The sequence below is a fragment of the Aythya fuligula genome, chromosome 17 (assembly GCF_009819795.1).
Source record: "Aythya fuligula isolate bAytFul2 chromosome 17, bAytFul2.pri, whole genome shotgun sequence".
Taxonomy (NCBI): Eukaryota; Metazoa; Chordata; class Aves; order Anseriformes; family Anatidae; genus Aythya; species Aythya fuligula.
Genome location: NC_045575.1, coordinates 1,563,388 through 1,588,503, shown reverse-complemented (window position 1 = coordinate 1,588,503; position 25,116 = coordinate 1,563,388). Strand labels below are relative to the sequence as shown.

At 57.8% G+C, this 25,116-nt stretch overlaps 1 protein-coding gene across 1 annotated transcript; it reads left to right on the top strand.

Annotated features, from left to right (window-relative positions):
* Window positions 1–1,199: 1,199 nt before the first annotated feature.
* Window positions 1,200–24,344, top strand: ACACB (acetyl-CoA carboxylase beta). The gene is made up of 52 exons (XM_032199370.1): window positions 1,200–1,271; window positions 4,303–4,435; window positions 4,882–5,020; window positions 5,209–5,318; window positions 5,609–5,690; window positions 6,048–6,146; window positions 6,468–6,577; window positions 6,753–6,863; window positions 7,052–7,261; window positions 7,471–7,641; window positions 7,946–8,107; window positions 8,305–8,468; window positions 9,226–9,376; window positions 9,461–9,564; window positions 10,192–10,273; window positions 10,771–10,916; window positions 10,986–11,136; window positions 11,241–11,375; window positions 11,812–11,958; window positions 12,081–12,269; window positions 12,517–12,617; window positions 12,695–12,783; window positions 12,859–12,983; window positions 13,436–13,549; window positions 13,628–13,741; window positions 14,093–14,182; window positions 14,301–14,419; window positions 14,611–14,748; window positions 14,830–14,929; window positions 15,030–15,137; window positions 15,245–15,301; window positions 15,658–15,699; window positions 15,780–15,995; window positions 16,126–16,281; window positions 16,882–17,085; window positions 17,337–17,492; window positions 17,877–17,999; window positions 18,200–18,469; window positions 18,784–18,881; window positions 19,040–19,160; window positions 19,338–19,448; window positions 19,660–19,803; window positions 19,887–20,007; window positions 20,154–20,250; window positions 20,437–20,533; window positions 20,794–20,929; window positions 21,264–21,441; window positions 21,915–22,027; window positions 22,650–22,804; window positions 23,043–23,213; window positions 23,844–23,980; window positions 24,080–24,344. The coding sequence occupies exons 2-52, from the start codon at window positions 4,310–4,312 to the stop codon at window positions 24,204–24,206; spliced, it is 6,717 nt and encodes a 2,238-aa protein (XP_032055261.1). The 5' UTR covers window positions 1,200–1,271; window positions 4,303–4,309; the 3' UTR covers window positions 24,207–24,344.
* The last annotated feature ends 772 nt before the right edge of the window (window positions 24,345–25,116 follow it).

Below are 25,116 nucleotides of genomic sequence, written 5' to 3'. Positions count from 1 at the left end.
TGTGGCCCCTCAGGTGGCCGAGCCTGGGTTTGGGCTCGTCCTGGGACACCGGGGGCTCGGAGCGATGGTGAGTGGCCCCCGTTGGGTTTTGTGGTGGTTTTGTGGTGTTGGGGGGTTAAATATAGCTGCTGCTATTTTGTTTTTGTTTTTTCTGGGGGGGGGGGATTGGGGACCCCATGCATGGATATGCACTGAGCTGTGAAGTGGGGGGGGGGTGTATAAGGGGTGCATGGGGGAGCCCTGCAGCCCCCAGGATGGGCTCTTTCTTAAAAATAAGACAAAATAATTATTAGTGCTGGGTGTATTTGTTGAGATAGAGGAGGGGAGGTCACCCCTTAGAGAAGGGGGGCACGGCAGTTCCCCTCTGTGCCCCCCCCCCTTCGTTAACGGTTCACAGAACTGAATTTTCGGTTTAACGGCCACCCTGCCCCGGGGACCCAGCTGGGGCTGGGGTCACCCCTGTCACCTCAGGGCTGCCACCACCCTTGGGTGCCAGCGGCTGGGGGGGGGGGGGGGGAATGGGGCCACCCCCTCGCTGCAGGGCGCCCATTTTAGCCCCCAGCCACGGGGTGGCTTTTCCCATCCCGACAGAGGAGCAGCGTGGCCGCTGCCAAGATGCTGGTTTGGGAAGTGAAAAAACAGCTCCGGGAGCTGGCGGCTGAGGTGGGGAGGGGTGGGCTGGGTGCTATGGGGGGTCCGGGGGGGCTCCCGTCCCCTGGCTGTGATGGCTGATGGTGTCGGAGCTGCCGCTGGCTCCGCTGAGCGGAAAGGATCCCCTGATGGTGGAGCTCAGCCCGTGATGCAGCAAAACTGCTCAGGGAGCATCTCCGGCATTCTCCTCCCCAGGGCAACTGAATGGTGCTGGTGGCCGTGCTCCTGCTGATCCTCGCGCTGCTGATGTGCCTCAAGATGTCCAGCTCTAGCCCCAAGAAGGAGGAGATGCCTGAGCAGAGCCCGGCCCCGCTGCCCCCCTCAGGGCTGGCAGCCCCTCCAGCACAGCCAAGCCCCCCGGCCCCAAGCCTCCCTCTGCAGCTCAGCAGGGCGGCCGTGGGGGAGCAGGAGCAGATCGCGGTGTACAACCCCGCCGCTCTCCGCCGGCCGACCTTGGCCAAATTTGTGCTGGGCTCCTTTGATGAAAACTCCTCCGACGATGAGGTGGTGGCTGCAGCCTTCAGGGTGGGCAGCCGGCGCAGCAGCCTGGCCGGCGCGGGGGGATCCACTGCTGAGGCCCCCGCCACGAACGCCTTGTTGGAGTCCCATGTTGGCATAAGGTATGATGTGAGGGGTGGGGAGCAAAAAGGAGCGCTTTCAGGCCAGGCAGATGTTTTTTGGGTGGTGTATTTCTCCAACCTCAGGGCCCTTGTTGCTAAAAACCACCTGCAGGTGCTTAGCAGATAACCACAGTGATGTCTCAGTCCTGCCCCCTGTGCTTTTGGTGCTAAAAACCCTGATAATGAGGCTAACAGCAGCACCCTGGAGAGAGGGGTGGATGTGTCTGAGTGGCCCTGTGTGACAGCAGTGTCATGCTCCTGAATCCCCATCAAGGATGGCTGGAACGGGATTGCTTTTTACATTGATTTTGGATGTCAAATAATGGGTTGGAAACCACTTTTTGTGTGTGTGATGTTCCTTTAAGTGCAAACCCCAGCACTGAAGCCAACTTACCAAATTTCTGCTGTTTCTCTCTTCCTCTTTTGTTTTCCTGTTTTTCTTTCTGGCCCTGCACCACCTCCCCGTGCATTGGCCACAGCTGTGCTTGGTGCAGGACTGGGGGGCATTGAGACACGAGGAGGGGTTCTTGCACAACGAGACGAAATTGGTGTTGGTCTTGGTGCTGAGCAGCAGCGGGTGCTGCTGGCATTTGCCCTGCAGCCTGGGTGCCTGTTTTGTGCACTAGCATCACTGGCTGCATTTGGGGTTGGAGAGGTAGATCTGCAAATTAAGCTGAGTCCTGTAACAGGGTGCTTGCGTGTGCACTTACCCATGAACTTGCACGTGTATTTGTACACACACGTGTTGTCCTGTGCCCCTGGGGCCAGGTCCTACGGGGGTCCAGTCCTGCTGCCAGCCCAGCTGCTGCAGGCACTTTCCTATCAGGGGGGCACACTGATGTGCCCCTAGGACTTTGTGGGGTGCTGCTGTGCCCCCATGCAGCCTGGCAGGCTCGCTGTGGATGTCCTCAAGGCTGCCCCAGAGCAGCTGGAGGTGCGGGGCACTTGCTGGTGGTTTTGCTGTGGTGTTTAGGAAAGCAGCGAAGCCCTCCTGCCCGTCCTCTGCCCTTGCAGCCATTCCAGATGAATTCTGAAAGGAAAAAAAATTAGCACTTTGGTGGTTTTGCTCTGTGATGAGTTGATGAAAAGCAGGTGAGCCTTATTCTATGGGTAGTGCCCCACTTATTCTGGCTGAGTTACAAAACCAAACTTTTTTTTTTTTATTTTAATTTTTTTATTTTTTTAAGGGAAGATGCAGGAATGGGGAAGCTTTTTTTTTCTCTTGTCAATACTGAGTTTTCCAAAACATCTCTTGGCTTCTCAAAACTATGTTTGAGTAAGAGCCTAGACTGATGCGAGCCTGCAGGAGCAATGCCCCGTGCCATTTGTGTGAGGGGACAGGAGCCGCTGCCTGCTGGCAGCACACAACAGCTTCCCGGTGCAAACCCAGCTGACGACAATTATAAATAACTGGAAACAAAGCATTGCTGCCCGGATCCTCCGCTCCCACCACAGTTAAAAATAAAAGACCTTTGCGGGAACACGTTATGAAAACCGACGGCCCGGCTGCCCAGCTCAGCCAAACGGTGTCTCCTCGTTGAGCTGGGTGTTTGGAAGGTGTCAGGCACCGCCTTGCTTGTGGGCCCCGCTGGTTTTCGTCTGTGCTTTATCATGGGAGGAATTTTCTTCCGTCAGCACCTGAGGCTCGCCGGGGAGGCGGTTGCTGAGGTTTGCAGGATGGCACGGGTGCGTTGGCGCTGGTTTGCAGGGGGCTCGGGAGGGAAGCCAAGCTGCTGAGCGTTGGGGAGATGCACCGGGAAGTGATAAATCCATCACCTTGTAAAATCGTGGCTATTCGTAAAATATCCTGAGTGTACGGAGGGAATGGGGCATTTCCTGAGCTCCCAGGGGGTGTCGGCATATTTCTGCTTAAAATAAATGTGCCGCTGGTGTGAAATCTGGTCGTTTGGGGGTGCTTGTCCTCCTCCCTTCACTTATTTGTAGCTCACCCGTGGAATCATAATCAAAGGTCCAATGTCATTAGGCCTGGCTGGGTGATGAGGGGAGAATGTGGATCTGGTAATTAGAAGAGAAAGTTGCTTAAAACTTTCTGGATGGCAGCAGGGAAGTGTATGGCAGGAACTGCTCCGGTGCTTGTGGAGATGCCTTCAGTGGAAAACCGTGCTAGGGGTGAGTCCGGCTGGTGGTGTGGTGCCCCCAGGGAGTTATTTCGGGGATTTCAGGGCTGTGGAGCGGGCAGGATGGGGTCTGACCCAGTACTGACCCGAGGGAGCTGTCGTTGCAGGCTGTGCAAGAGCAAATCCCCAAAAGAGCTTTTGGGGAAGGAACACCACGCTCCTTCCAAGCCTTGCTCGCAGAGCGCTGCCTGCTCTTCGCCCTCCCTCAGTAACCCCCGGGCAAGGTCAGGGTGGGCTCAGGGCACCCCCAGCTCACAGCAGGGCTGCTCGCCTCCAGCTCGCACACATGGCCAAGTTTCATCTCCACGGGGGTCCCAGTTCCCCAGCCACAGGGCAGCGTGGTGTGAAATCCCACCACGGCCAGAAATCCTCAGCAGCTCCCTGCTCCCCTGCTTCAAACCCTCAGGGTTTTGTCCTCCATGCCAGGGCCCCCGGGGCTGCCAAACACGGTGCATAAACGCAGACCTGCGGCCGCTCGGCGTCCTTGGAGATCACCTGCACCTTTCCCAGGGGCGGGGAGCTGAAATCACAAAATTCTCTGCTCATCCCGAGCTGCTCGTCCTGTTTAGCTCAGCTGGAAGCGGTTTTCCCTGCAGTTTGGCAGCAGGTGCCAAACATCCCTGGAGAGAGCCCACGGGGTGGCGGGGAGCTGGTAGCACAGAGTGCCTTCTTTGTGTTCCCTGCGGGGTCAGCAGCTGAGGGTTGGCTTTTTGCTTTCAGCAGAGGAAACCGCGGAGGAGGCAAAGTCTTATCTGGGTCTTTGCTGGCTCGTGCTAAGCCTCCGGCTGCCCACAGGACTGACTCCTCCCAGGCAGCCGGGGCGGGCAGGAGCCTTTCCAGCACTCCTGGCTGGCTCGTAACCCTTCGCTGATGTCTCTCCCGTCCCGTTGCAGGCCTAGCATGTCCGGGCTGCACCTGGCGAAACGTGGCCGTGAGCACAGGAAGATGGATCTGCAGCGGGACTTCACCGTCGCCTCGCCTGCCGAATTCGTCACCCGCTTCGGGGGGAACCGTGTCATCGAGAAGGTGGCTTCCCACTCAGCCCTGCCTATGCCTGGCAGCGGGGTGCTCGCTTTTCGCCGTGTATCCTTGTGCTCCCCGTGCTGCCCACATCCCCCCCGTGCCACCCGCGGCAGATGGAGCCCTTGTCCCGTCGGCTTCATCCCCTCTTGGAGAGCAGAGCCCTGTGAATGCTGCCGTGCACTCCTGCACTGCATGAGTGACACAAACTAAGGCCAAAGTCCTGTTCTTCATTAGCTCCAGGCTGTTAATGAGCCTCACCAGCCTGTCCGCCTGTCTGTGGCTTGGCTTTGCTCCCCACCTTGCTCCCAAACAGGGCTGCCCGACGTCTTGCCCCAAATCCTGCCCCTGTTCTGCCGTTCCTGGGGCTGCCTGCCCCCACAGCCAGGAGGGGTTCAGCCCCCACATCCACCCACTTTCTCCTCTCACACCCCCATCTCTGTCCCTTGCAGGTTCTCATCGCCAACAACGGCATCGCCGCCGTCAAGTGCATGCGCTCCATCCGCCGGTGGGCCTACGAGATGTTCCGAAACGAGCGTGCCATTCGCTTTGTGGTCATGGTCACCCCCGAAGATCTCAAGGCTAATGCAGGTAATTTCAAAAACCGCTCCAGGACAGCCCCCCCTGCTCCTTGCCACGTCTCTGCCTGGGACGTGGGATGCTCTGCACAGCCTGGGGTCACCCACTGCCATCCCGTGCAACCAGATCTAGGAAAAAATAAATTTCCCCGTCCCAGATGCGGGAGGATGCTCCCACTGCCACCACGTGCTGTCTTTCAGAGTACATCAAAATGGCTGATCACTACGTGCCCGTCCCCGGGGGGGCCAACAACAACAATTATGCCAATGTGGAGCTGATTGTGGACATTTCCAAACGGATCCCAGTCCAGGTAACAGCTGCTCGCTGGCCTCCCCCTTCTTTGCTGGGCCTCCCTGATGACTTAGGGGACCATTTAGGTGTGATTTAGGACCACACTGGTGCCAGAATGCCCAGCTCCTGTGCCAGCAAGGGCTGGGATTAATTGTTGGGAGCCCCCAAGGGAAACACAGAGAGCAGAAGGGGTGCTCCGAGTGGGGGTGATGTCCCCGCAGAAGCAGAGGAGTCAGGCATGATGCCATGGCCAAAGGGAGGTGCTGGTGCAGAATATAACGACTTGTGTTGCTCCATCTCTTCTTCCAGGCTGTATGGGCTGGCTGGGGGCATGCCTCAGAAAACCCCAAGCTGCCAGAGCTGCTGCAGAAAAATGGGATAGCTTTCCTAGGTAAGGGCTTACTGCTTTCCATTCGCTGGAGGGAGCAGTGGGCACTGGGAGGGGAGTGCATGCATGCTTGGTCCTCAGTGACACCAGTTTCATGCATCTGTGCATGCAGCTGCCTGGTTCGTGTGTCGTGGATGGGAGCAGACCTCACGGGCTGCCCCTTGGAGAGGGGCTGAGCTCCATCCTACATGGACAGCGGGTCTGGGGGGGTATTTCCTGCACCCCTGTCTTTGCAGAAGGGCCATCCCCATGGTTGATGGTGGCAGCTCTGTGGGGAGCAGCTTTTTGCAGTGTCCATCACCTCTGGGCAGTGGGGATGGGCCGGCTGGCCCAGCTCATCCCTTCCCTCCTTGTCCTAAGGTCCCCCCAGCGATGCCATGTGGGCCCTGGGGGACAAAGTCGCCTCCACCATTGTGGCTCAGACAGTCCAGATCCCCACGCTGCCGTGGAGCGGGAGCGGTAAGTGCCTCCATGCGGCCCTACACACCCTCCCCATGCCCGTTTCTCTGCTCCCTGCCTCTCCTTCTCTCCCAGAGCAAGCTCCAGGGCTGGGGGTCCCTGGCCCGGCTGGCCACAGGGTGGCTGTGGACATTTGGGACCCCACAGCAGCTGAGCGGCTGCTGGTTTGGGTGAAGGGTTTTTGGGGACAGGGTGTATGGACCCCAGGGAAATGGCATGTGTCCCCGTGGGATCCCCAGCTACCCTGGGTGTACCCAGCAGGCAGTCCCTGTGGTGGCCCTGCCACCCCTGTGGTGACCGTGTCCCTGGGTGTGCTCACAGGTCTGGTGGCCCAGTGGTCTGAGGAGGACCAGAAGGGTCAGCAGATGATCAGCATCCCCCTCGAGACGTACGCGCAGGGCTGCGTGAAGGACGTGGAGGAAGGCCTGGAGGTAAAGCTGAGCCCACGGGCAGCCACTTGTCCCCTGTGCACCACCATTTCTCTTTGGAGCCTGCAGCAATGCCAGGACACTTTGACAGCAGCGTGTCCCTCTGTGTGGGTGCAGCTCAGGATGACCCAGCTGGGGTCCAGAGCTCTTTGGCCTCCCCAGTCCTTGTTCCCCTCAGGTGGCCAAGAGGATCGGCTACCCACTGATGGTCAAGGCAGCAGAAGGTGGTGGAGGCAAAGGCATCCGAAAAGTGGAGGCAGCAGAGGAACTTGGTGCCTGCTTTCGACAGGTGAGAGGTGCCTGGAGCCCTTGTCTTGTCCCTCCCTGTCCCCTCGGCCAGGCTGGGGCACGCACCAGGTTCCTGCTCCCACCCCAAAGCACCCAGTGGCACCTCTTGGGCTTGCTGCAGGACCTGGGCTTAATTTTGGAGGTTAATTTCAATCTGGATGCTGAAGTGTGACCCTCTCCCTGCCACAGGTGCAGGCGGAGGCACCCGGCTCCCCCATCTTCCTGATGCAGCTGGCTCAGCACGCGCGGCACCTGGAGGTGCAGGTGCTGGCCGACGAGTACGGCAACGCCATCTCCCTCTTCGGCCGCGACTGCTCCATTCAGCGCCGGCACCAGAAGATCATCGAGGAGGCACCCACCACCATCGCAGCTCCTGCTGTCATCGAGGTGATGGAGAAGGTGGGTGGCCTTCTCCCAGCCTGCAGGTGACAAAGAGAAGTTGGCCTGTTCCTTGCTGGGTTTGCCCCGGTTTTGAGCACCAGGGGCTCTCTAGAAATGCCTGTTGGCCTTGCTTGTGTCCTTTTATGTGGGCAGGGACACTGCTGAGGCAGCCCTGGTGATGAATCGAGGGGCATTTCTCAGCGCTGTGGTTTCACACTCTCCTGCAGTGTGCAGTCCGCCTGGCGCAGATGGTGGGCTACGTGAGCACGGGCACCGTCGAGTACCTCTACAGCGAGGACGGGAGCTTCCACTTCCTCGAGCTGAACCCACGCCTGCAGGTCGAGCACCCCTGCACGGAAATGATTGCGGATGTGAACCTCCCCGCTGCCCAGCTCCAGGTACCTGAATGCACGCGGGTGGCTTTGCAAGCTGTATAAAATGAAGAAATTTTGCAATGTAGGGAAAAGCACTAGGTTGGAGGCTTGCAGAGGGAAGCTGCCCCATATACCAGTGTGTAGGGTGCAGGCAGAATCACTGCAGTGTCCCTCCTTCTCCTCTTGCTCCTTGCCTGGAGGAGCTGTCTGCAGCACGGCTCCTCTTCCCATTGCTCTTCCCTCAGACCATCTGGCGGTGTCACTGAGCTGTGCTTTTGATGCTAAAACCTCATTCCAGCAGCTGAAGCCCTCTTTCTTGCTCGTGCAGATTGCCATGGGCATCCCCTTGCACAGGATAAAAGACATCCGCGTGCTGTACGGGGAGAGCCCGTGGGGCGATACCCCCATCTGCTTCAACAACCCCACCAACGCCCCCGTGCCCAGGGGCCACGTCATCGCCGCGCGCATCACCAGCGAGAACCCCGAGGAGGTGAGCCCTGGGGACACGAGGACCCTGCTGCTGGGGGGGTGAACGGGGCACGGTCCTCCCCAACAGGACAGAGCTGGAGGGAATTCAACCCCCGGGGTGAATTAAATCTTCATAAAAGGCAGAGGGGTTCCCCCTTCCCTATTTATTCTGTGTGGGTTCCGGGCCCGCTTTCTCAATGCCTTCTGCTCTTTGTTCAGGGTTTCAAGCCCAGCTCAGGGACAGTGCAGGAGCTGAACTTCCGCAGCAGCAAGAACGTCTGGGGGTACTTCAGCGTGGCAGCTGCCGGGGGTCTGCACGAATTTGCCGATTCCCAGTTTGGGCACTGCTTCTCGTGGGGAGAGAACCGGGAGGAGGCCATTTCGTGAGTGTGGCACTCGGGGCTGAGAAAGTGTCCTCAGAAAAGACTCCCAATAGGTGCCCGAGCCAGGAAAGCTGGCTCTTATCTCAGCTGCAGTGCTGAGTGGCTTATTTGTGTTGCAGAGACCATCTGCTCGTAGCCAAAGTTTTCAAACTGCAGTGGTGTTATGGCCCCAGTTAATCAACGTGGCTCTTTGAGACAGTCACATTCTCAGTGCCAGTGAGCAGCAGTGTTCATTCAGTAATTAAGCAACACGTAACAGGGCTGTCCTGGGTATTTAAGTGTTTGAAGTCAAAGCTTTATTGTACATTGAGCAGTAAATTTCTCAACAAACTGGAACAAATCCTAAAGAGCAAAGAGCTGGAGAGCCAGGCTCACGGTGCACTATGTCATCCCCTTCCTGCCCTGTGGGAATGTTTTATCCAGGCACAAGGGCATCTAGGGCCGGGCACTCACTGTTCCAGCCTCTGTGCTTTTTTCCTGCAGCCTTTGGCTGCTGCATAACAACCCCTTCAGCCCCTTGGTACATTGATGGGCTGACGGTGACTGAGCCCCTGAAATGTGCTGCATGGGGAGCTGATGAGCACCTGCCCTGAGCAGGGGGTGGAAAACAGGGGCAGCTCCTGGTGTCTGAAGTGCCTGGGGACAGCTTAGAAGGCAGGGGAAGTGTGTTTGGATGCAGCAGAGCCCCGCTTTGTCATTAAGAAAATGTTTGTTTGTTTGTTTGTTTGTTTGTTTGTTTGTTTTTTCTCCCTGAAAGGAATATGGTGGTGGCCCTGAAAGAGCTCTCCATCCGCGGGGATTTCCGGACCACGGTGGAGTATCTGGTTAAACTTCTGGAGACAGAGAGCTTCCAGAACAACGAGATCGACACTGGCTGGCTGGACCATCTGATCGCCGAGAAAGTGCAGGTGGAGGAGACTGGCCCTTGCAGCCCCTGGGGTCACCTCTCCCTTCCATGAGGAGACCCCAACCCCATTTTTTGTAACCCCTAGGCAGAGAAGCCGGACACGATGCTGGGTGTCGTCTGTGGTGCCTTGAACGTCGCAGACGCTGCCTTCAGGACGTGCATGACTGACTTTCTGCACTCGCTGGAGAGGTGCAGGGGGGAGCTGCCCGTGCCGGGGCTGTGGGACCCGATAGCCATGGGCACGGGAGACACAGGGAGTGCATCCCTAAAGGGCTGCTCCTGAAATCTGCGTGGCTCCTTCAAGCACGGGGACCAGGGTTTTGTTCTCCCTTGGCTGTCTTCTTTCTTATTTTTGCTTTGCAAATTTGAAGGCAGTGCCATGGGGCAATGTCAGAATGTGCTGTGGCTCACAGGGCTCTGGATAAAGCAATATTGAGAAGCCAGGGAGAGGAACAACGTTCCGCATGGCTGTGAAAACAGCCTTCAAGGGAAAGCAGCTCAGCTGCATGCAGCTTGTTTTTGTTTTTAAGCTCAAGCACCAAGGTTATTCCTCTGGCCTTGGAGGACATGCGGAGCTCTCCTCCGTGCCTTTATCTGAGCGTGTTTGCCAGCGTCTGGGCTGCCTCTGGATGTGTTTGTAAGAGGCCCTCACGTGGGTTGTGTATAAATTCCTGTCCCCTCTGGTCACCTTAGCGCCCTCCCCACGCGGCCCGGTGCCAGCAGCACCGCTGACATCTCACACACTTGGCTCCCTGATGGGTTGCACAGGCGAGGAATGAAAGGCTTGTGGTGCCTGACCCTGCCGTTGTGTTTCAGGGGCCAAGTGCTGCCCGCAGCCTCCTTGCTGAACATCGTTGACGTGGAGCTCATCTATGAGGGTGTGAAGTACGTTCTGCAGGTAAGGGCTGTGCTGTGCTACTCCAGAGCTGGCTGCAGCACTCGCTGGCACCACAGGCTTCATCTCAGGACAAGGAGATGTGCTTCTGTCCTGCCGAGAGGAGAGAGATGCAATAAATACGAGGCTGTCCTTTAAAAATGTGCAACGTAAAAATGAGTTTGATAACCCCAGTTAAACAAGACAGACATAGTCATACATCCCATGGCCCAGATCTTAACAAAGAGCCTCCTTTTCTTGCTTTTAAACCCAATTAATTGAACTTAATGAGAAATACTCCCTAAGAAAAGGAGCAGATAAGCCATGGTTTTGAGTTAACCCAGCTCTTGGCTGGGTGTTGAACCAGCTGTTCAAGCAGAGCCTCCAGCCTCCTGTCCCAAGGCAGTTTTCTCTCCCAAACACTGGGAGATGCTCACACACACACCCCACCAGCCTCTCAAAAACCCATGGCACACATTTCGGAGGTCTCGCTGAAGTCTGTCTCTGGCTGCTGCCTGCAGGTTGCCCGCCAGTCCTTGACCACGTACGTCATCATCATGAACCGCACTCACATCGAGATAGACGTGCACCGCCTCAACGACGGGGGGCTGCTCCTCTCCTACAACGGCAACAGCTACACCACCTACATGAAGGAGGAGATCGACAGGTACCTCCTCGCTGCGCCCTTCTCCTCAGCAACCACGGGGCCACGCTGAGACGTTTCCCTCTCCCTAAGGTACCGGATCACCATCGGCAACAAAACGTGTGACTTTGAGAAGGAGAAGGACCCGACGGTGCTACGCTCACCCTCCGCGGGGAAGCTGCTGCAGTACACGGTGGAGGACGGGGGGCACCTCGCCGAAGGGAGTGTGTATGCAGAGATCGAGGTGAGCACGTTCTCAGAGCTCTGGTGCATGGCTCAGGATCAAACCCTTTAGCAGCAGCAGGGTGGTGGTGGGTGAAATTTGCATTTTACCCCTTCTTTGCACAGGTGATGAAGATCATCATGACGCTGACGGTGGAGGAGGCAGGTCGGGTGCACTACGTCAAGCGGCCGGGCGCGCTGCTGGAGGCAGGCTGCGTCATTGCCCGCCTCGAGCTGGACGACCCCACCAAAGTGAAGCCGGTGAGTCCAAGGGGTGTCAGGGATCCCTGCTGGGGGACAGAGCTGAGAAGCAGCCCGGGGCTGGGGTGTGGGTGGGGATGTGCCCTTGTCCCGGCACAGGGTGGCACTGCGCGCCCATGCTATGTCCTCAGCAGGCTCTTTTGGGGCTGGCATGGTGCTGGGTAAGCATCCTGTGTGTGCTTGCTCTGGTACAGAAGTTACCGTGCATGGTTTAGTGTAGCTACATAATGCTCTGCCTACATCTATAATTTTTCTGCATCTTTTTCATGCCGTGGTACTGGCAGAAACATGAAGCTGACCGTTAGGTGCTTCTTCCAACCAAAAACAGATGCTGGAGGGGTCAGGCTGGTTTCTGCTGGGGCAGCTGCAGCTTTTGGGTGCTCAGCCTTGTATTGGCAAGGACTCAGGCCAGCCTGCCTCTCTCCATTTTCTCCAGGCGCAGCCGTTCACAGGGGGGCTCCCAGCCCAGCAGACCCTCCCCATCACCGGCGAGAAGCAGCACCAGGTTCTCCGCAACGTGCTGGAAAACCTCACCAACGTGATGAACGGCTACTGCCTGCCCGAGCCCTACTTCAGTGCCAAGGTGGGTGCTGGGGCAAAGAGCATCCTCAGCTCCTGGCAGCCCCGGTGCCCTGCACGACGTGCAGCACTGGGGGTGCACACAGTGCCGGGGTGCAGGCAGCAGCAGCCCCTTGCTCCCTGCAGGTGAAGGAGTGGGTAGCACAGCTGATGAAAACCCTGCGGGACCCCTCCCTGCCCCTGCTGGAGCTGCAGGAAATCATGACCAGCATTTCAGGAAGAATCCCTCTCTCTGTGGAGAAGTCGATCCGGAAGGTGATGGCACAGTATGCCAGCAACATCACCTCCGTGCTCTGCCGCTTTCCCAGCCAGCAGGTGAGAAACTTGGCTTTGGCTTCGCTTTTCAGGAACTTCTGCCTGAATTTGTCCTGCTAAGACCTGATTTAAAAAAAAAAAAAGAAAAAGATGGGAAAAGTTTATATTTTTATGTTTATATTTATTGGTCACTGTGTTTTTTTCATTTGGGGGTGGGGGGAATGACCCTGAAAGTCCCTGCGCGTGGCAGTGCTGCCCCCAGCAGAGCAGGCAGCCCTGAGCGGTGCCGAACCCCGTGCCCTTGCAGATCGCCACGGTGCTGGACACCCACGCAGCCACGCTGCAGAGGAAGGCCGAGCGGGAGGTCTTCTTCATGAACACGCAGAGCGTGGTGCAGCTGGTGCAGAGGTGAGCCCGGTGCTCCCTGTGTCCCTCTGTGTCCCCCCCCTACCCCCTCACAGCACGCCGGGCTCTTTGCTCCCCAGGTACCGCAGTGGCATCCGTGGCTACATGAAGGCAGTGGTGCTGGACCTGCTGCGGCGCTACCTGCAAGTGGAGATGCAGTTCCAGCACGGTGAGGGTTTGGGGGGCTCCGGGGACTGGGGGGCTCTCGGGGGGGCTGCAGGGCTCACGGTGCTCTGCCCCACAGCTCACTACGACAAGTGCGTCATCAGCCTGCGGGAACAGTACAAACCTGACATGACTCCGGTGCTCGAGAGCATCTTCTCCCATGCCCAGGTGGCGAAGAAGAACCTGCTGGTGACCATGTTAATTGTGAGTGCGGCCCGTGCAGTGGCAAAAGCTTGTGGTAGGAAAAATCCTGTAAGCTGAGGCGAGCTCCATATCGCTGTGGGATGGGGAGAGGCTGCCCCAGTACTCAGCTGCCTGTGGCCATCACAGCTTTGTGCTTTCCCCTTGAAAGTGGACAGGCGCTTGATAAATTTTATTTCTTCTCTTCTGTTCAGAGCATCCCCAGGGTCTGGGTTTGCATTCAAGCATCCCTTTCTCTTTCACCACATGGCTGCTGTGTTAAGGGGGTCTTCGTGTCCCCTCCTTAGCATTACACTGCTGCACTTCTTTCAAAGAGCAGAATTTTGCCTGTTGTTATCCCTGTTCCCTGCGCGGGGTCTTGTCCCTGTTGTCCCCACAGGGCTGGGGACGTGTGGTGATGCTTCCTGCAGCAAGGAGCCAGCTCCAACCTTGACATCACGGTGTGTGCATTGTAGGACCAGCTGTGTGGCCGTGACCCCACGCTGACGGACGAGCTGACGGCCATCCTAAACGAGCTGACACAGCTCAGCAAGACTGAACACTCCAAAGTGGCCCTGAGAGCCCGGCAGGTCAGTGAGCACCACGCTGGGCTGTCCCCGTCCCTGTCCCCGTCCCTGTCCCCATCCCAGTCACCTCTCCTCTTGCAGGTGCTCATCGCCTCTCACCTGCCCTCCTACGAGCTGCGGCACAACCAGGTGGAGTCCATATTCCTTTCTGCTATCGACATGTATGGACACGAATTCTGCCCTGAGAACCTGAAGGTTGGGAACCTCGTGTTTCTCCACAAAAGAAATTTTACTTTGGGGTGGCTCCATTGAGGAGATCTGCTCCATAAGTGGCTTAGGCTTAAAAACAGCCCAAAAAGCTTGCTTCAGTGTCAGTGCCTGTCCCGTCTCCTTTTCCCTGCCCTGTTTGGGGGGGGATTGATGTGTGGATCCATGCCGGGGACCATCAATGTCCCCGTAGTGGGTTGGGTGTCCCACCACACTTGGGGGCTGCTCCTGTGCAGCCCACACTGGGGGACGCCGCTGAGATGTGCCTCCCAGTGTCCTGTGCTGGGCCAAAGGGGGTCCCACTCCATCCTTACCCTAAACTTTGCTTTCTCCCTCCAGAAACTGATCCTCTCGGAAACCACCATTTTCGATGTGCTGCCCATCTTCTTCTACCACACAAACCAGGTTGTGCGCATGGCAGCGCTGGAGGTGAGGGCCTTGGGGACACAGGAGGGTGTCTGCACCCTCCCTGGGGTGTGCAGACGTTCAAAATGGGAGCAGGGATGCAGCAGCACACATCAGTAACCCCCCAGTGTCCCCCCCCCAGGTGTACGTGCGGCGCGGGTACATCGCCTACGAGTTGAACAGCCTGCAGCACCGGCAGCTCTCGGACGGCACCTGCCTGGTGGAGTTCCAGTTCATGCTGCCCTTCTCCCACCCCAACAGGTACCCTCGCCCCTCAGGCATCCTCCAGATGAGGTCCTTTTTGGATTTATTTCTCCAAAGTGTGGGGACCCTGCCAGGGAGCAGGATGAGTACTCTTGGGGTTAGGGTCTTGTGCGGGAACTGCGTGGTCCTTGCTGGGCCCAAGGAGTGGTGCTGCCCACGGCTGACAGCCACCTTGCTGCCCCGTGCAGGATGTCTGTCCCCATCAGCATCTCCAACCCTGACCTGGCCCGGCACAGCACCGAGCTCTTCATGGACAGTGGCTTTTCTCCCCTGAGCCAACGCATGGGAGCCATGGTGGCCTTCGACAAATTCGAGGACTTCACGAGGTGAGAGGGCTGTGGTGCTGTCCTGTTGGGCTGGGGAGGGCAAAATGTTGGCTTCTCACCCCATCCCTGCTGTCTGGGCAGGAATTTCGATGAAGTGATCTCATGCTTTGCCAACCCACCTTTGGAGACCTCACTCTTCAGCGAGGCACGAGCCACCGTCTATGAGGAGGAGGATGGCAAGGTGGGCATGGCACCGTTCCTGTCCCCCCCTGGGTGGTGTGGGGCTGGTGGCAGCGCTGCTGGGCTGAAGCAGCAGGGCTGAGCGGGGCTCTCATTGCCAGAACATCCGCGAGGAGCCAATCCACATCCTCAACATCGCGCTGCGCTGCGCAGACCACGTGGAGGACGAGAAGCTGGTGCCGATCTTCAGAGCCTTCGCCCAGTCCAAGGTGCACCAAACGGGCTGGACCCTCCCAGTTGGGACCCCAGACCCCAGTGGCTGCCCCTTCCACCGGCTGGCCCCTGTGCTCTGACTCTCTCTTCTATTTTCCTGCAGAAAACCATCCTTGTTGACTGTGGTCTCCGGAGAATCACGTTTCTCATTGCCCAGCAGGTCAGTGTAGGCTGAATGCTGAGTGGCTTTGGACACGTTGTGCTTCTGCCACTTGAGCATTTAGAGATGACGTACCACGTGTTGGGAGGGAGAGCTGGGAATCAACCAACCGGGGATTCAATGATTTATCTCCTGTATTATCCTCATGCTGCTAATGTGTCCTGCAACGTGTGGTCCCTGTGTGGTCCCTCCATACCTTTCAGTTCCCTTTAAAATGCCATGATTAGGCACAGCTCTTTTCTCTTTTGGCGCGGAGGACACCTAGTGGTTTTTATTTTTAATGAATTCTCTGCAAATCAAAAAAACCCTCTTTGTGCCAGGTTTATCGATGTCTTGCCTTCCTCCTTTTTTTCTAGAGAGAATTCCCAAAGTTTTTCACGTTCAGAGCCAGGGACGAGGTAGGAGCTGTCCCCCCCGCTGGGATGGAGCGGGGTCTGCTCACACGGGCTGGCCCCTGACTCTCTGTCCCCGTGCCCAGTTCGCAGAGGACCGCATCTACCGGCACCTGGAGCCGGCGCTGGCCTTCCAGCTGGAGCTGAGCCGCATGCGCAACTTCGACCTGACGGCCATCCCCTGTGCCAACCACAAGATGCACCTCTACCTGGGCGCCGCCAAGGTGCAGGCGGGCACCGAGGCCACCGACTACCGCTTCTTCATCCGCGCCATCGTGCGGCACTCGGACCTCATCACCAAGGCAAGGCGGCCCCAGCCCGTGGGAGATGGGGGCCGGCTGCTGCGGGCGAGCCCTGGTCCTGGGTGGAGGCTGTGGCAGCTTGGGCACGGGGTTTTTTCTGGCCTCCTGAGAGCTGCCTCACGTGCTTCAGGAGGCCTCCTTCGAGTACCTGCAGAACGAGGGTGAGCGGCTGCTCCTGGAGGCGATGGATGAGCTGGAGGTGGCCTTCAACAACACCAGTGTCCGCACCGACTGCAACCACATCTTCCTCAACTTTGTCCCAACTGTCGTCATGGACCCCTCCAAGGTGCGTTTCTGGGGGTCCTGCTTCCTGGTGCTGAGCTGAGGATGGAGATTGCCTTGTCCTTGGGCTTGGTTCTGCTGCACTGTTGGGCTGCCACCCTACAGGCTGGCTGCTGGACCCAGTGCACACCCAGCCTTGGATAGGGGATTGATTTGGCAGCCCCAGAGGTTCCTGTAGCTTAATTCTGCGTCTGTTCCTGTAGCTTAATTCTGCGTCTGAGGGCTTGTTGTCTGTGAGATTTTTACTGGAGAGATGCTGACATTTCACACCTCTCAGTGATCATGGGCTTGGACAAGCTGTGATTTTCTGGAGGGTACAAGGATGAGTGGAGGGCTCTGCCCCCAGGCAGCACATGGCAGGAAAGCAGAGGCTATCTATTTGAAGGGGAATGCAAGGCACCATCTTTCCCTCTTCCCAGTGGAGAGACTGGATGGCAGCACTGTCCCTTGGCAGGGAGGAAGGGAGGGAAGAGGCTTGCCCAGAGCAAACCTGAAATGTCTGAGGTGGAGACACAATGGGGCTTCTCCAAGCTCAGCATCGCACGCTCGAGGACAGCGATGTCCCCGGGGCTGCAGAAGCACCCACGAGCTGTCCCGTACCCAGATCGAGGAGTCGGTACGGTCCATGGTGATGCGCTACGGCAGCCGCCTCTGGAAGCTGCGGGTCCTGCAGGCCGAGGTGAAGATCAACATCCGCCTGACGCCCACCACCACGGCCATCCCCATCCGCCTCTTCCTGACCAACGAGTCCGGCTACTACCTGGACATCAGCCTCTACAAGGAAGTGAGGGACTCCAGCACCGGCAATGTGAGTTCCCACAGGAGGTGGCAGCAAACAGAGCCCCACCACGACCACCCCAAACCACCCCCGAGTCCCCCTGCAGGGTCCTGTGCTCAAGAACAAGCAGCTGCCAGCTGTGGCAAAGCTGCGGGGCTGTTCCTGCAGGAGCCCTGGTGTACCTGCAGTGTTGGTTTGTCCCAGAGCCCCCAGCACTGTGTAGCGACCTTCTCCGTGTCCCTCACCTCTGCGCTGCCCCAACGCTCTGCCCTCCTCTCCAGATCATGTTCCAGTCGTACGGGGACAAGCAAGGGCCGCAGCACGGGATGCTCATCAACACCCCCTACGTCACCAAGGACCTGCTCCAGGCCAAGCGCTTCCAGGCACAGTCCTTGGGCACCACCTACGTGTACGACTTCCCAGAGATGATCAGGCAGGTGGGTCTGGTGAAGCAGAGAGGCTCCAAATGATTGAATTTCCTTTTCTTTCCCTCCCTTCCCACGTTTTCCCATCTTGAGTGGAATTCCTTTCCCCTGAGCTGGCAAAGACAAAACAGAAAGAGCCCAAACCCTGAAGTTTTTGGTTATATGAAGGATTTCAAAACTCATTCCTAGTTCTTACAAGTTGCCATAGCTGTATTCAAAAAGAATGTGAACCAGAAAGCCCTGGGGCAAGGAGGATGGCAGCAGGACTCTAACACAAAATTTCTGCTCACACAAAGTCCCAGCTTGCTGCAGAAGTGCACGTTCACACTTGGTGATGGCCTTGGAGCAGCTGTGGCCACGTGTTTTCAGCCTGCTCCATGCTCCGTGTCTCTGCAGGCTCTCTTCAAGCTGTGGGGCTCCTCAGACCTGTACCCCAAGGATGTCCTGACGTACACCGAGCTGGTTCTGGACTCACAGGGACACCTGGTGCAGATGAACAGGCTCCCTGGAGGCAATGAGGTAGTGGGGACTGATTTGGGAGCAGGGCGGTGGGAAGCTGCGCTGCCACCGGTGGGAATTGCTGGTGGCTTCCCTGTCCCAGCTGTGCACAAAGCCCGGGGAATGCTCCCCAAACAGGAGCTCTGTCTGTCTGCAGTCTCAGCTCCGACCTCCTTGCCCCGGAGGAGCCAGCCCTGTGACACTCTGCCATTTTGGGGCAGGTGGGGATGGTTGCCTTCAAAATGAAGCTGAAGACCCCCGAGTACCCGAAGGGCCGGGACATCGTGCTCATCTGCAACGACATCACGCACAAGATCGGCTCCTTCGGGCCGGAGGAGGACCTGGTCTTCCTGAGGGCCTCGGAGCTGGCCCGGGCCGAGGGCATCCCCCGTGTCTACATCGCTGCCAACAGTGGCGCCCGCATCGGCTTCGCCGAGGAGATAAAACACATGTTCCAAGTGGCCTGGGTGGACCCCGAGGATCCCTACAAGGTGTGTGGGCACCTCACCTCTGGCTGTCAGAGAGAGGATCAGAGGACTTCTCTGGGGAAGGACCAGAGATGAACTGGGAGACAAAATGGCGGGATGCGAGCCCCCGTGTGTACGCAGTGCCATGGGGATGGTTCCCTCCACCTTGCCTGGTGGGGTGGAGATGAAGGTGCCTGTGCTGGTGCAGCTGCTCTGTCCAGCCCTGGTCCTGACCCTGCTGTGAGGACAGCTCTGGGATGGTTTTGGAGTGCTCTGTGTCCCCTGTGAGTGTGCACAAAGTGGACGCTGCAGCTCGTTCTCCTCCTCTCTGTTTTCAGGGGTTCAAGTACCTGTACCTGACTCCCCAGGACTACACGAGGATCAGTGCCATGAACTCAGTGCACTGCGAGCATGTGGAGGAAGGGGGCGAGTCCAGGTGAGCCCTGCTGTCCTGTGGGGGCAACCCCAAGCCCTGCCCCACATCTCTGCCAATGCAGGTCCCGCATCCTGGCCCAGCTTCCTGCTGGTCCCACCACGCAAGGGAACGCTTTGCCCTGTCCTCCCCAAGCCATCCCAGCTCTGCCTCTTCCCCAGGTACGTCCTCCTGGACATCATTGGGAAGGACAACGGATTTGGGGTGGAAAACCTGCGAGCCGCTGGCACCATCGCTGGGGAGTCCTCTCGTGCCTACGATGAAATCGTGACCATCAGCATGGTACAGCCTCAAACCTTCCCCTGCTCCACTCCTCCCCAATTCTCCTTGGTTTTAACATTTCCTGGAGGGGATAACAGGGTGTAACAAATGACCTGATGCAGAGCCCTGCAGAGCTGACAGCAGCATTGCTGCAGCCTGATCTCCCCCATAACTGTGTGTCCTCGTGTCTGTGCCCAGGTGACGTGTCGTGCCATCGGGATCGGCGCGTACCTGGTGAGGCTGGGCCAGCGTGTCATCCAGGTGGAGAACTCCCACATCATCCTCACCGGTGTCACAGCTCTCAACAAGGTACCGTGCTTCAGCACTGTCCCCATCCCATGGGAAGAGAGGGCAGTTCCCTGGCAGTTTGCTTTAACAGCAGCCTGTGTAGGCAGAGGTGGAAATTCAAGTCCCTCAAACCAGAGGGACTGAACCTAGGCAAAGGTTTAACTTAGCAAGTAGAGTAAGGAGAGGCAGCTGCTGCTCTAGCATCTGTGTTTCTGTTGGTAATTCCACCTAGGTGTTGGGGCGTGAAGTTTACACATCCAACAACCAGCTGGGGGGTGTGCAGATCATGCACAACAACGGCGTTTCCCATGTCACTGTCCCAGATGACTTTGAAGGTGTCTACACCATCCTGCAGTGGCTCTCCTACATGCCCAAGGTGGGAAGGTGCTGCAGGGTGGCAGCGTGGGCTGTTAGGGGGGTTCCTGGCTGGTGACCTGCCCTCGGGGCTCTCCCTTACAGGATAACCGGAGCCCAGTGCCTGTCACTGCCATAAGTGACCCCATTGAAAGAGAAATTGATTTTGTCCCCTCCAAAGTCCCCTATGACCCCAGGTGGATGCTGGCAGGGAGGCCTCACCCAAGTAAGTGAGAACAGCCTGAGACCTCTGCCCAAATGCATCCCGTGGCTGCAAACTCTCCTGTCCTGGAGCAGAAGGTGCTTTTTGCTGCACAGAAAACCCTTCAGCACTCACAGTAGTGTCTCTCCTCTTTTCCCTTTGCTCTGCAGCTCTCAAGGGGACGTGGCAGAGCGGCTTCTTTGACCAGGGAAGCTTCCAGGAGATCATGAGGCCGTGGGCTCAGACGGTCGTGGTTGGCAGAGCGAGGTACTGCTGGGTGCAGGGGGGGGCTTCCCTGTCCCTACCCAGCCCCGGGGTGGGGAGGCTGCAAACACAGCTATGTGCAAGTGCTCAGTGCCCGTGGGGCTGGTTATGGGAGGGACATTTCTGGTGGAGTGGGGCTGCAGCATGCAGGGGAACTGGCTCCTGCTGAGGCGCCCTGCCTTGCCGCAGGCTGGGAGGGCTCCCCGTGGGTGTCATCGCTGTGGAGACCCGCTCTGTGGAGGTGACCATACCTGCAGACCCTGCCAACCCCGACTCGGAGGCAAAGGTGTGTGGGGAGACCTTGGGGCCATAGAGTGGCAGGGAAGAGTGTGCAGCAGGGGGGCTGGAGGGGAAAGCAAGGAAAAAAAGCTTAGCGTAACCTTTTGGCATGTCCTGATTCTCCTTAAATCCTGGTGAAATTGAGCTTGTGCACCCTCAGTTTGTCTCCTTCCAGCCCCCATACTCTCTGTGCTGCTGCCTTGCTGGCACAGTGTGCCTGGAAGCGCTGACACTGGTCTCAGCGACGCTGCTTGCCGTCTCTTCCAGATAATCCAGCAGGCGGGGCAGGTCTGGTTCCCAGACTCTGCCTTTAAAACAGCCCAGGCTATTCGGGACTTCAACCGGGAGCACCTCCCGCTGATGATCTTCGCCAACTGGAGGGGCTTCTCCAGCGGCATGAAAGGTACCAGCGCTCGGGGGGCCTGGATCCCTGCACTTTGCTGTGCCACCAGCCCCTCTGCCACCCGTTGGGGTCCTGGGGTGACCCAGCATGGCAGGGTCCTGCCCAGCAGCTCCAGGACACGGGGTTGGGATGGAGAGGTGATGGGATGCTGCCAGGACCCAGGTTCCAGAGCTTGGTGGCTTCCCACTGGGCTGGGTTGAGGGGTTTGTTTAGGCTCTGCTGGAGAAAAAAGGCTTTGGGCAGCTAGACTGGAAAAGGCTGAGAGGAGGTAAAGGGCAGCAGCCCACCCTGCGGCACTCGGGGTGCCCAGCCACTGAGTCCCTTTGGCTTTCAGACATGTACGACCAAATGCTGAAGTTCGGCGCCTTCATCGTCGACAGCCTGCGGGATTTCAAGCAGCCCATCCTGGTGTACATCCCGCCGCACGCGGAGCTGCGGGGCGGCTCCTGGGTGGTCATCGACTCCACCATCAACCCCCTGTACGTGGAGCTCTACGCGGACAAGGAGAGCAGGTCAGCCTCAGTGCTCCATCCAAACCGTGGGCATCCCGCACAGCCTGACACACGGGGTCTGCAGAGTCAGGGTCCTACTCACAGAGACCACCGATCACCAGAGACTTCTATTTTTTGCTCCTGAGTTTTTGCTCAATTAGCTAAAAGTCCTGGGCTCTTACAAAGCAGTGTGGGAGCAGTATGGCAAGGATCTCCTTGGGGAGATCCTCCGGTGTCCAGCAAAAGCTGCAGGGAGTGAAAGCTTTGCTTTGGGGGGCTGGAGGGTTTCTCTAGCCTGAAGTGCACTGGAGCAAGCTGTAAGGAGAGGGAGAATAGCCAAGAATCCCAGATTGGAAACAACATTATTTTAGGTTTTCTCTGACCCTAATTCTTAGAAGAGGGAGTTGCTTGAACTGCCACCAGCAGCAATGCCTTGTCCCAGAGCTTATTGTCCCCTGCTGACCTGCCCCTGCTTTACCAAATACTCCTTCCAGGGGCGGCATTTTGGAGCCTGGGGGAACAGTGGAGATCAAGTTCAGGAAGAAAGATTTGGTGAAGACCATGAGAAGGATCGATACGGTTTATGCCAGGCTTGTTGAGCAGCTGGGTAAGGGAAGGGCATTGCAGCCTCTGGGCCTTGGTAGTGGTGAGTTAAAACACTTGCCTCAGACACCGTGGTGGCAAGCACCAGGAAACCCTTTTGTGTTCATCAATTTGGGAAAATTCCTAATGGTTTGTCTGATGGCGGGGCCTACCGAGGGGCTGTGGTGGTACCTTCAAATCCCCATATCCCGTGGGGCTCTGTGGAGGTGCTGGACTTTGCTACAGCAACTGCTCCTGTGCTTTGAGATGAAGTATGGCAATAGCCACGCTGCATCAGTGCCAAAATTAGATGAAATAATCATTACAGAGCCGCACAGAAGCTTCCTTTAATGAACCAGGTCTCCTTTTACCCTGCGATTTGCTCCTGCCTGCAGCAGGCGGTGGGGCTGTGCTGGGAGGGTTTTGTCCCCCAACCTTGCTTAAGCACAGTCCCACGAAGTGTCTGTCTGGTGGCAGGCACTGAGCACAGCACGGCCCCTTCACAGACATGGGGTTCTGCGGCTGGGCTCTGGGCAGGGCTGTAGATGTGCCAAAACAGAGGGATATCACATTGGGATGGCTGAAATAGGAACAGCGAGCAGATCCCAGGCCCCTTGCTGGGCAATGACAGCCGTCTGGCCCTGCAGGGACACCTGAGCTGTCCGAGGCTCAGCGCAAGGAGCTGGAGAAGCAGCTCAAGGCCCGGGAGGAGCTCCTGCTGCCCATCTACTACCAGGTGGCCGTGCGCTTCGCCGACCTGCACGACACCCCAGGCCGCATGCAGGAGAAAGGCGTCATCACGGTGAGCAAGGGCAGCGGCGGGGCTGGGGAGGGGGCTTGGCGTGGCTTTGGGGTTGCAGCAGCAGCATGAAGGTGGGAGCCAAAATTCCCCGCAGGGTCCTGGGCTGCTGCTCTGTGCATTTTCCTGCCCCTGGTGTTGGTCTCTGCTCCAGCCCAGCAGATCTGCCTGCAGGCCTGCCAGCACGAGCTGTGAGCAGGCAGTTGCTGCGCGTCAGCTCCTCTCCCTGGGCTTTCTGCAGGACATCCTGGAGTGGAAGAACGCCCGCTCCTTCCTCTACTGGCGGCTGCGACGGCTGCTGCTGGAGGAAGTGGTGAGGATGGAGATCCTAAACGCCAACAGCGAGCTGAGCCATATCCACATCCAGTCCATGCTGCGGCGCTGGTTCATGGAGACAGAGGGAGCTGAAAAGGTACACAGACCCCGGGGCCCCATCCTTCGAAGGCTGTCACCTCACTCTCCTGCCACTGGGTTCTTTTATCAGTGCCTCCCTGAGCTGGAACCAGCAATGGGAATTGCTGCTCTGCTGCCAGTGCCAGGGTGGACAAGCCCTGAGAGTGGGGCTGTCCCTTCAGGGTGGGTGATCTCAGCGGGGTGCTGGTGCTCAGCTGTAGCAAGGTGACCCCAAAAAAATACTATAGGCCTGTTCATTTCCACCATCCACCAGGGCTTCCCAGGGCAGAAGTGAGACCTGGGGTCTTGGTGTTTGAGCTGCATGCAGTGAGTGCCGTGACGCACCTCACCAGCTCGATCCTGCGCTTGCTGAGCTGGGGATTGAAGGCGTGCAAAGGAAACGTGTTCTGCCTTAACCTTTTGCCTTTTCAGTAGTCCGTGAAGCTTTCCTGAGTTTTGATTTCCATACTGACCCCTGTCCCCATGGCTGTTACGTGGGCTGGGGTGCATGCCATGCCATGTGTGCAGGACTGAGAAGATGAATCCCATTGTCTGGTTGTGCCACGGGAGGAAAAAGCCCAGGGCTGTAGCAGAAGACGGGCTCAGTCTGTGGGCACTGGGTCCCCCAACACGGTGCTGCTCTCCCCAGGGCTACCTCTGGGACAACAACCAGGTGGTGGTGGAGTGGCTGGAGAAGCACATGCAGGAGGACGACGGCACCAAGTCAGCCATCCGGGAGAACATCAAGTACCTGAAGCGGGACTACGTGCTCAAGCACATCCGGAGGTGAGTGGCCACAAAGCCGAGCGTGGAGGCCAAAACCATGGCTCGGGCTGGGGCCTACGGGCGGCAGAGACGAGGCAGCTCTTGCTTCGTGCCTTGCAGCCTGGTCCAAGCCAATCCTGAGGTGGCCATGGACTGCATCATCCAGATGACACAGCACATCACCCGCACACAGAAGGCTCAGGTCGCCCGTCTCCTCTCCACGGTGGACAACAACAGCCCACCCTGAGCCGGCGGCAGGAGGGGCACCGGGACACGCTGCTGCTCAGAGGCCAGACCTCACCTCCCCGCCCAGTCCCTCAGCCCTCGAACTGGAGCCTTGGACTCTTACCTTGTGCCTAAATAAATGCTGCCGTTTGTATGTTAAGCTATGAAGATGTTCTCTCCGCCTGCGTGGAGGGCCCTCTGGCGCTGGGGGTGTTCGTCAGAGGGGCAGCTTGGCAGAAGATAACTTGGCCCGAGTCAAGGCTGGAGCCCGGACCTGGTGCAAACACTGATTTTTTTAAAAAGAATTAAAAATCTTTTACCATGTTTTAGTCGCAAGCCTTGGCCTTAACCTTTAAAGCAAGCACCAGTGTGTCAGGTAAATCTCACAGGACTGGATGGAGCTGGAAGTACAAACCGAACGGCTGAGGCACCAAGAGGACAGAGGAGGAGGTCTCCGTCCAGCTCTGAGGCTGACCATGCACTGGCACGAGGAAATGTAAATCCTACCGAAGAAGCGGTCTCAAACAGAAGCTTTAAAATAAACTCAGGAACTGTGAGGAGCAGTTTGTCTCATCCTCCCCTGTGCTGCGGAGCAGTCAGTAGGCAGGACTACGAATAGCTGGTGGCCCAGAGGACACATCACAAGCCGTGCTGGGCTTGGTTGCTGCAGATTTATCAGCGGAGCTGCCACGGTTTGACCAGGGCGACCACCCCATCTGCTCCTTTCTCCCGTCCTGCCCTTTCTGGCTCGTGCTGCAGCTCCCACAGAGGCTGGAGAGGAGGGAGGACAACTCCGGGTGCCCCTGACCCGGCCTCAGCGACCTGGCTCCTCTGCTGAAGGACAGGAGCTGGGCTCAGGTCTCTGCTTGTACCCCTGCCTTGGTTCCCAGGTGGCCTCTAATCAGATTGAGCCACCTGGGGGAGAAGTTGAC